A 10296-nucleotide genomic window follows, 5' to 3' on the forward strand; every position below is an offset into this window, starting at 1 on the left:
ACGGCCTGAGTTGGATCCCCTTGGATCTCCGGCCAGGGAGATGACCCACATGGCGCAGCAGACCTTGCCTGTCTCACCCGCTGCTCCCCTCAGTTGTGTATTTCAGTAGATCTGCCTGTTCTGCTCCCTGCTCTGTCTCTGGTGAGTCCTCTCACCCCTCCTCCCCGCCACCTCTGGCCTCCCCAGTTCTATGCAAAAAAAAAAAAAAAAAAAAAAAATCACGTGGGAAGACTTAGCAATCCTGTTGCCCAGGTCACCCTCCAAACCTGTTAAATTCCTGTGTGTGTGTGCGCGCGCGCGCGCGAGGGAGCTGGCCACCAGTTTTTTAAAGCTTCTCTCTAAGTGCAGCCAAGTAAGGAAAGCACGGTCAGGACTGTCGTAAACCCACCTTTTCCAAAATGTTCCAGGAAAAGGTCATTTGAGATGTATCTGTTAAGTCCTCCAATGGCTTTTTAAAACCCACATACTGTATTTAATTGATTCTAAAGCCTTTTTTCTCACACTTATCACCTCTTCAGTACTCATGAGTCTTCAGTGTTAGGAAGCAGCACGTCATGTCATATATGCGTGTCCCTTCAAAGAGAGGACTTTGGGAAGCTGCCAACGACGCTACCATTGTTCAAAAATACTTCTGAATTACTTCCTAGGACAGAACCTAAACTTGTAAACATACTTAATAGAGGCAAATTTCCTGCTGAGGAAGACTTCGGTTTTAGGAGTAGCCAAGTCACTTGAGGTTAATTACATGGGTGTGAACCAAGCCTGGCAATGCCATGCTGGGCCCAAGGTGGGATGAGGCTATGAAGGCCCCGTTTTCCTGAGGCCTTCCTAGGCCTAGGCAGGGAAGCAGCTCCAAGGAGACTTGAGTGGTGCTGGCAGGAACCACCCAATTGCTTGGAAGTGCAAATCAGTTTTTTGACATTCTAAGGAAACTGGACGCCTCCACCTCGGTTGAGCTGCCAGTGGCAGCTGGCAGATCTAGAAGCACAACTCACATTCTAACTCCCAGCTTAGTTTTAGCCGCAAAGCCCCCCCCCCGCCCCCATAAAAAAGGGGACGAAGTTCATTTCTGAACAAGTGATCACGTAGTGGTCCTTACTTTCTCACAACTACATTTTCAATGTTGCAGTGTCTGGAAACCCAAACCAAAAGTCCCCTCTAGTCCTGTGTCCATCCTTCTTGAGTGGCGTGTCCCCGCCTTCCCTGTGCGTCATCCTGGTATGCAGCTGTCTACACCTGGAAGCCTGCATCTGGGTCATGTGGCAGGATGATTTACGCTCTGCTTTGTTACCAAAAGAATTCCAGATGATTTACAGGAAGAATAAATGCAAGGCAATAAAAACATACAGGTAAAAGAAAATCAGGCAGATGGCAAAAGAAAATACACAATACATGTTATAAAATGTTACACAATAATTAAAATTCAGCTATAGGGTTTGGTTTTAAATGTCTTGGCAGCCAAAACAAAAAAGATAAATTCTTCGGTAAGGAGATTCATATAGTCCAAGTTCCCCAGCTGCTTAGAGGCAGCAAAGCTTCCAGCCTTCTGTGAGGAGTGGCTGTGTCTGCATGTCTCACCTTATACGAGTGTCTTCTGAGAATTCAGTTTTCCACAGAAACCTGGGGGCCGAGGGCCTGGAATTGCAGACGCTCACTGCACTATACACAGTAGGGCTGACGCCTTCGCATGGACGCGAATCTCTAACCCACAACCCCATATCTGCCTGAAGGAGCAATTAGGAAAAAAAAATCTTGCTGTTCTCTCAATTTTTCGCCTCTTTTGGGCTTAATATTCTGCCACCACTATTCTGCCCTTTGCAGCTGAAGGCTTTTCTCGTCCATGAGCACCTACAAGCAAGTACAATGGCCTCCTCTCGCGCTTTGCTCACTCTAGTATTACTCCCGGTAACTTACAACACTGGTTTACAAACATCGATCTGTGGGGCTGACGAGGGCGGGTGTGCTCTGCTCTGTGCATGAGAAAACTGAGGCCCGAGATGGAGCGGCCTTTTTTGCACCCTGGTCACTGGAGCCTTCTCCCTCGGAGCCTGTGCCCTTGCACCTGAGTGGCCTTTCTTTCCTCCCGTTTCACGGCCTAAGTTCCCGGCCTCTGCCGTCCTGCATTCGCCCCCTCTAGACAAGAGGCCTGTTCGTGCCGTACATTTATATGCGGCAAGAAAAGTTTCACCAGGGCGCCTGTGGTTCAAAGACAGAACATTTACATCAGTTTCTTCCTTTACCTTGAAACACCGCGAGTCACTGTTCTTGCTGTTTCCTTTGAGAAAGTGATGACGAAGCCTGCAGCCAACGAAGACGCGCTGCTTTTGGCAGAACTGCTTGCACTACCTGCCTCTGATCCTGCTTCTGTCACTATGGCACGGTCACGACAAGACGAAACTGACTTACGTGCTTGAACTTTTCATGCACAACCAAACCCCTCCAGGGCCCCCATATCACTTCTCTCCCCCCCGCTGCTACTCACCCAAGCCATGGGGGCGTGATGGCGGGGAAGAGCCAATGCTTTGTGTCAAGACACACCTGGGTTTGAATCCTGGCTCCGCTGCTACCATGCTGTCACTTTAGGCAAACCATTTGACCTTTTGATGCCCACGTTGAATAGCTGTCGGATCACGTGTAAAGCCCCACATGTAAGGTGCTCAAACAGTGCTTTCTCCTCATGGAAACACCACTGCACTTTGTTTAAATAAAAGTCAGCTGCTGCCACCACTTGGCATGGAAGCTACTGAAATGTGGCAGGGGGAACGGAAAGACTCCTGGCAGCTCCCTCCCGCTGCAAATCTGCAATTGCCATCTCGCTTTAAGAATCTTATAGCTACAATCAAAAGGTTATGGGGCATAAAAGGAAAAGTTGAACCAAAAGGTATCTAGGGATGGAATAAGAGAAACAAATGGGACACACTTAAAAATTTAGAATACAGATTTGCCATCATGACGCCTCTAGGTTACGCTGAAGTCCACAGAGCAAGGAAGACTTCAGGGGAAGCACAAATGAATCATGAAGTGCAGCCCGACAAGATTTGCTTATTACTGAGAATGCTCAGTTACATTCTGAATGGAAACTAAAACAAACGGCTCAAGGCCGGTGAGCAGATGCAACAAGTGTTTAGCCACTGCTGACGACTAACTCTGAAGAACTCAACAGAAAAGTTTCTACTGCAGCTGCATCTCCAACTCCTTGATTTACCGGCACATTTCAGTCACTGGGGGCCTGCCAGGGCCCAGTGTCCTCCCACCCACCTGCAGCCGGGTACCCTGTTTGCACAGACACGCGGACACCTGAAACCCAGACAGTGTTTGCATCCTTCGTGCTCACCCGGACTTGCTTGCCTGAGGCTGCGCCATTGCTCCTCCCGGGCCGTGCGGGCATCCGGGAGGCCAATGAGTTGCGCCTGTCTCCACTGCATGGGAGCCCACTGGCACCTAAGAGGACAGCTGTTCTGCCTGTTTGCCAGTCCTGCCAGGTCGCCCCCAGGTTTGTGTGAAAACGTCATGTTTTTTAAAAAGTGGTTCCAAGGCAAAATACTTGGAAGAGCCATTCGGGGGGCCCCCAGCCCTGGCGCTGAGGGAGCACACAGGTGGCATGGATGCCTTCGGCGCACCCACAAACGGCATTAGAAGACCTACTCCACCATCCTTTTTTGACCAAAAAAGACATTAAAAGCACTAGCTTTAAAAGACCATTTATTCATCTCAAATATTTACAACTCGTGAATTAAAATATTTATCAATTTATCACCAACAGGAGGTGTGGGAGGGACTTCGTGTGGAAGGGCTTCACCTTGTTATCTTTACCACTTTTATTTCCGATGGAAGAGAATTTCAGGTTACCTTTCTAGCTTTTCACATTCTTCTTTCCACACATGTTGAACCAGTCACCTGGGTAGCCAAGGAACCCTCAGCCCATTAGCAGGTGCTCTGGTTTTCCGTCTCTGGCAAGAAGGGCCACTGACTTTCTAGCCACCGCCACCTCACACTGTGAAAAGCGCACCCCAGGGCACATGACCATGACGCTGAGCACCACCCTGCTGCTGACTGGCACTCTGGTGGAAAGGGATGTGTGGCAGTGACTTATGAGGACTGATTGGCCATGGAGTCTCTTCAAGAAAGGGGCAACACGGAGGTACAGCAAGAGTTGTTCAAGAAGCCTGCGCCAAGGAGACCTGATATTTCCACTTAAATTACAAAAGCCTTTCCAGGCCCAACAGATCCTTTGTATGCTACTATTTTATGAGATCCAAATAGAAACATTTTGAAGCTCTAAGAAGATTACTATAAATTACTCTATAACTTGTTTTGCATGGTTTGAAAATGTTTATAATGCTATAATTTACTTAAATTTACATGAAGTTATTAAAAAAATAAATATTGCCATGCAGATCTTGCTGACATTCAAAAACCCCACAAATAAGTAACTGGAAATGCTGCGTGGAGAAACTGCTCTTGCATACTTATTACTGATGGAGGCCGCAGGCAAGTCTATTTTTACATAGAACCCTCACTCTGAAAAAGCTTCAAGACGAGGCTAATTCAATGCCCTGAATGGATCAAAGTGTAATACCGAGGGAAAGAAAACAAGACAAGCCTATGCCGAGTGCCAACACCTTTCCCGTGACTGCTTTGATTGGAAAGACGGTGTGATCAGGCGGGCTCCCGGCCAGGGCCTGGGTCGGGGGCAGGGCGAGGCTGAAGGGGAGCCCCTCCTCAGGGCCTGGGGGGGGGCGAGGCTGAAGGGGAGCCCCTCCTCAGGGCCTGGGGGGGGGCGAGGCTGAGGGGGAGCCCCTCCTCAGGGCCTGGGGGGGCGAGGCTGAGGGGGAGCCCCTCCTCAGGGCCTGGGGGGGGGCGAGGCTGAGGGGGAGCCCCTCCTCAGGGCCTGGGGGGGCGAGGCTGAGGGGGAGCCCCTCCTCAGGGCCTGGGGGGGGTGAGGCTGAGGGGGAGCCCCTCCTCAGGGCCTGGGGGGGGGCGAGGCTGAGGGGGAGCCCCTCCTCAGGGCCTGGGGGGGCGAGGCTGAGGGGGAGCCCCTCAGGGCCTGGGGGGCGAGGCTGAGGGGGAGCCCTCTCCTCAGGGCCTGGGGGGGCGAGGCTGAGGGGGAGCCCCTCCTCAGGGCCTGGGGGGGCGAGGCTGAGGGGGAGCCCCTCAGGGCCTGGGGGGCGAGTCTGAGGGGGAGCCCCCTCCTCAGGGCCTGGGGGGGGCGAGGCTGAGGGGGAGCCCCCTCTTTAGGGCCTGGGGGGGGGCGAGGCTGAGGGGGAGCCCCCTCCTCAGGGCCTGGGGGGCGAGGCTGAGGGGGAGCCCCTCAGGGCCTGGGGGGCGAGGTTGAGGGGGAGCCCCTCCTCAGGGCCTGGGGGGCTAGTTTGAGGGGGAGCCCCCTCCTCAGGCCATGCGTCCGACGACGCCCGAAACGTCCCAGGCCGGCAGCCCGCGCGGGGCCGCGGCGGGCGCTCAGGGGGGCGCGGCGGGCTCCTCGTGGAAGCTGAAGTCGCACACCAGGGACAGGTGGTCCGAGGGGTAGTGGAAGGACGGCAGGCGGCCCGGCCCGATCTGCTCCTCGGTGAGCAGCGCCAGCGCGGCCCGGACGCAGAGCGCGCGGCGCGAGTACCAGATGTAGTCGAGCGTGTGGCGGCTCTCGCCCGACGGCCGGATCTTCCAGGTGGTGTAGGGCGGCTCCGACTGCCCGTCGGCGCTCAGCAGCTTGTAGGCGCTGCTCAGGCCGAGGCTGGAGGCCGCGAAGCGCTGGTAGACCTCCTCGCTGGGCTCGGCGTTGAAGTCCCCGCACACGATGAGCGGCGTCTGCGCGCCCCGCGTCAGCGCCTGCAGGTTCTCCAGCAGGTCGCCGCCCTGGGCCGAGCGGAAGCGCTCCCAGCCGGTCCGCGCCTTCAGGTGGGTCACGGCCACGCAGAAGCGCCGGCCCGACGCCCGGCACTCGAGCGTCTGCGCGATGGCCACCTGGTTGGTCTTGAGCGTCATGGCCGTCAGCCGGATGTTGGCGCTGTCCAGCAGCCGGAACCGGTTCTGGAGGAAGAACAAGGCGCAGCCGTCGGGGCCGTTGTTGTGCTCCACGTCCAGGCAGGGGGACCAGGGCTTGGGGAAGAAGGTGCCGTGGAAGCCCAGTCGGCTGAGGAGCGGCTGGAAGGTGTCGAAATAGTGGTCCACCTCCTGGAGGCACAGGATGTCGGGCCGGTAGGCCAGGATCTCCTCGAGGATGAGACACTTCCTCTCTTCCCACTTGAGCGCCTCCACGGGGCACTGCACAAAGTTGTCTTTGCCTTCCCCGAGAGCTGCAATAAGAAAGCCTGTCAGTCCTCGGCCACCACGCAACCACACTGAGGCCTGGCACCGCCTGGGGCCTGGCACTCCAGCCCTCGGGAGCGGCCTGGCAGCCGGTGGTGACCATCTGCACCGCTTCAGCCTCTACGGCAAACCACCTCCATCCAGGTGAAGCAAGCCACAGGTTTTCCTTCACATTCAGACCCCTCCCCTAGCAAGGCCGCCACATCTTAAGTGTCGCTCTCAGCGGCGGTGTCTGCAGTCCCGGGGCGCCTCTACACTATGTCGGAGGAGGCATGTCAACGCCACATGCTAATCCCACCGGCCCCGCAGGGGCTGGAGAGCCCGGGCCACCTCTCGGGGTGAATCGCTGGGACCGACTTGAAATCGGCCGCTTTCCTGACTCTGAACACCTGGGGAAACAGAAGCCTGGCGAGCCGGGGGGATGCCCTTCTTTCCCAGGGGGAGAGGCTCGTGCGCTTTTCCTAAGGATTTCCTCTGCTGTCCGGGGAGCTGACTCATCAGGCTGCTTCTCACTGGGGAGAGGCAGGAAAGAGGCCTGTGAAGGAGCAGAGAACCCCACCCCCTGCAGAAAGGCCTGCACCCCCCGCAGACTCAGTCCCTGCGGTCCGAGGCTCTGGGCTGCAGCGGAAGGCGCCAGGCTGCTAAGAGGGGGCCTGAGTTTGGACGTGTTGGGAGGAGACGCCGGCTGGCAGCCCACGAACAAGGGGAAGGAGACATCTCAGGCTGCGGGACTTACTGGTAAAGTCAGGTGACCCCTCACGCCTGGGCAGGAGCTGCTCTCGGCGCCCCAGCCCCCCTCCTCCTGCGGCCGCACTTTCTGCCCTCCTAGGTGCCAGGCCTGGGCGTGCGGGCGCAGAGGGCAGGCGTACCTTGGGCGAGGATGTTCCACTGCATGACCCTGATGGGCGGGTGGCTACTGGGGCAGTCTGTCCTCAGATCCACAAAATCCCGCTGGAACCGGGGAGGCCGGCTCTGCAGGACCGCCCTGCACTCCTCCAGCAGCTCTTTAGGGTCCAGGGGCTCCAGGTGCTCCGGGTCCGGGGCCACCAGGTACTCGGGGTGCTGGGCGGCCGCGCTGCTGTGCAGGGTCTTGGCGAGCGCGCCATAGAGCCGGCTGGTCCCACTTCCCATGGGACAGGCTGCGGGGGGGAAAGCACAGTTACTCGGGCCTGGGCCGTCCTCTGCCGCCCTCCCTGGAGGCGGGTCCACGGCTCTGAAGCCCCTTCTGCAGACGCGGCGGAGGCCCCGGGCTGGGCCCCACTCGCAGAAGCGCTGTTGGGGGGCCGGTCACGGTTAAGGAGAGTCGCCTGGGCTTGGCGGCCCCTCCTGAGGTAGGACTTGTCCTTGGGACTTTTTGTCTTGACGGCCTCTCTCTAAGCCCCGAGGCTGGGGCCGCGGCCGGGCTTGCCAGCAAGGCCAAGCAAGGCCCTCCCGGCCGCTGCATTCTCCCAACCGGCACAGCCGCCAGGAGCTGGAGCCAGGGAGCCCCGGCTGGCCCGGAGGGGAAGGAGCTGACCAGAGTGCCCCCCACGCCGCCCACAGGCCCCGGGGCGGGAACGGCCTTCCTCTTCCCCGGGGCTCAGGGCCTGGCCTCCCGGGCCTCTGTGAGCGTCACTGCGCGAGGGAGTCTGGACAGCAGCCGCTCGAGCTTTAAAAATACAGAGGAGTTGGGGGAGAGGGCGAGAGGCTGCAGGGGGAGGCGTGGCGGGCAGGACGCCGGCCTGTCTCGGGGGCTTGTCCTGTGCTTGCTTGTAGCCCGAAGTGTACGAGCAGAGCAGCAGAGCGCTCGCCCCGCCACCACCGTCAGAGGAAAAGTAGGGGCCAGTCTGACTCCGAGCAAGTGCTGGGACTCCGGGCGCCCTGAGTCCTGCCAGGGAGGAACCTGGAGTCCCCGGGTCCCCGCCACACTCACGTCGCCTCTTGAAAGACGCACGTTTTCTTTGTGAGGCACATTATCTGGGGGGCGCCTCCGAGGCCAGCCGCCAGTCACACCCACTGGCGCGGGTGCCAGTCACCACCAAACGCCCTGGGACTCCCGGGGCCACACAGCAGGCGAGCGCGTCTGTGGCTCCTTCATCACTCACGGCAGGTCTTTGTTCCCCAGTAAAAAGAAAACCAGACGGAGGCAAGGAGCTCCAGGGGCCCCAGCATGCACGCGTGTGCCCGCGGGCCGCGTGTATCTCGCACACGCACCACGGCGCCCCACGCCGACGGCCCACGCCCCTGCGGCCGGCTGCCCGCTCAGGGACGCCCCCTCGCCCTCTCGGGGACGGGGCCACTTTGGCCCTAAAAGCCTTCAAAAACCCGGCCGCAGGGTAAATGCGGACGCTCAGGCTTTGGGGCCCTGGGCCTCGCGGCTCTCGCCCGCGGCCGAATGCAGGAGGCGCGTGGGAGCCGGGCTGGGGCGCGCGGGCCTGGCGGCGGCGGCAGACCCCTGAGTGCGGCGTGGGCGCGCCCGGGCCGGGAGCGTGTAAGGGCAGTCCGGAGAGCGGCGGGCAAGGGCTGGAGAGAAGAGACCCAGGGAGAACGCCAGGGAGCCCAGAGCGGGTCAAGATGCGCGGGGGGCTGGGAGGCCCTCGCCTGCTCCCCGCCCTACACTGCCCTCAAAAGCGAAAGCTCTGCAGCAAAAAAGATGAAGGGCATCACGCGGCAGAGCTCAGTGCCAGGGCCTGGAGCGGGATGGGCATCGGCGGACCGACTGCGACCCGGCTCCACGGCCACTTGGCCCCCGCCGGCTCTCTGGACCCGCCGCACCTCACATGGGGCCTTGCTAAGCGACCGTAACTTCTTTAAGGTTATTTGGAAAATGCATCCAGGTTTGCCAGGAGGCAACTTCCAACTCGCATCTGCTACTCACACAAGAGACGCTTCCGTCACTCACGCTGCTCCGCCAACAGCAGGGCCCCTCCAGGCGGCGGGGCGCGGCCAGGCAGCCCCACCAGTTTGGGGACACACTCCTGACGCTGATGGAGTCGCCTCGGGCGCGTCTCTGAATTTGTCCCTCTCTCTGGATCTATCGTCAAGTGACGCATGACCCTTTCTCTGAACACGTCATTCAGAAGGACCGTTCCCCTCACACTGGAGACCCAGAAGGGCAAATCCCACCAGGTATGGTAACATCACTCGGGTCTAGAACACACTGGAAATTGCCATCACAGAACGTTTTCCTGGCACTGACCTGCTCTTGGTACCAGAGAAAGATGGCTGAGGCCAAGTGTGGGAGAAGGGCTAGGTGGAGGGGAACCGCTGGCACTGACCACGCTCTGCTCCTCAGATCACACGTGGCCAGGGGCACACCCAAGGACCCCCGGAGACGGATGAAATCAGCCGGAGCATGAAATGAGGACCTGGACAGACGGTCTGGAAGATGTGTCCAGCGGGCCGCCCTCCTCCAGAAGACCAGGCCTGCTCTGAGCCGCCCAGGTGGGGTGGGCACCGCAAGGGCTGCTGTCATCTCAGGGCTGGGGATAGCTGTGGCATGCTGACAGGACAGTGTCTTTCCCTAGTCTGAGCCTGGGCAAGGGAACTTCGTACCAGTAAAGCTCCTGCCCCAGGGCTGGCCCCTTCTCCCCACCCCGCTCCGTGGAGCAGTTCAATGAGGGCAGCAGATTTATTAAATTATCTCCCCACAAAGGAAATCCCAAACCTGATGGTGAGTTCTGTTGAATATTAAATAATGACACCGATCTCACAAATTTCCACTCATTGCTGACATGGCGGCGCTCCGGCAGACGGCCCGCTGGCGTTTTTTTTTTTTTAACAAATGAAACACAGACTTAGCATAAGGCCGACGCTCACGCCCCCAGGTACTTCCCTAGGCAGCTGCAGACGTACGTTCACCTGAGGATATGCACGTGTTTGCAGCCTCTCCGCCAAACCCTGCGCCCGAGCGCCCTTCCTGGGGAAGGACCACCTGTGGCGCCACCGCGAGACGCCGTGGGTGAAAAAGGCACGCGCTGTGGCTCTGCAGGATTCGGTCACATGCCGCGG

At 58.6% G+C, this 10296-nt stretch overlaps 1 protein-coding gene across 1 annotated transcript; it reads right to left on the reverse strand.

Annotated features, from left to right (window-relative positions):
- Window positions 1–5457: 5457 nt before the first annotated feature.
- On the reverse strand, window positions 5458–7446 carry NOCT (nocturnin). The gene is made up of 2 exons (XM_037497771.2): window positions 7176–7446; window positions 5458–6293 (listed from the first exon to the last, which is right to left on the reverse strand). Exons 1-2 carry the CDS (start codon window positions 7435–7437, stop codon window positions 5458–5460), a joined length of 1098 nt encoding a protein of 365 aa, XP_037353668.1. The 5' UTR covers window positions 7438–7446.
- Window positions 7447–10296: the final 2850 nt, after the last annotated feature.

Source organism: Talpa occidentalis, unplaced genomic scaffold (assembly GCF_014898055.3).
Source record: "Talpa occidentalis isolate TD23 unplaced genomic scaffold, MPIMG_talOcc4v2.1 talOcc4.8, whole genome shotgun sequence".
Taxonomy (NCBI): domain Eukaryota; kingdom Metazoa; phylum Chordata; class Mammalia; order Eulipotyphla; family Talpidae; genus Talpa; species Talpa occidentalis.

Bases quoted from the DNA above. Each gene is read 5' to 3' on its own strand.
- NOCT (XM_037497771.2), bottom strand. From the start codon at position 7,437: ATGGGAAGTGGGACCAGCCGGCTCTATGGCGCGCTCGCCAAGACCCTG. The intron at 6,294-7,175 runs GTACGCCTGCCC...TTCTTATTGCAG, and splicing joins GTGGAACATCCTCGCCCAAG to CTCTCGGGGAAGGCAAAGAC.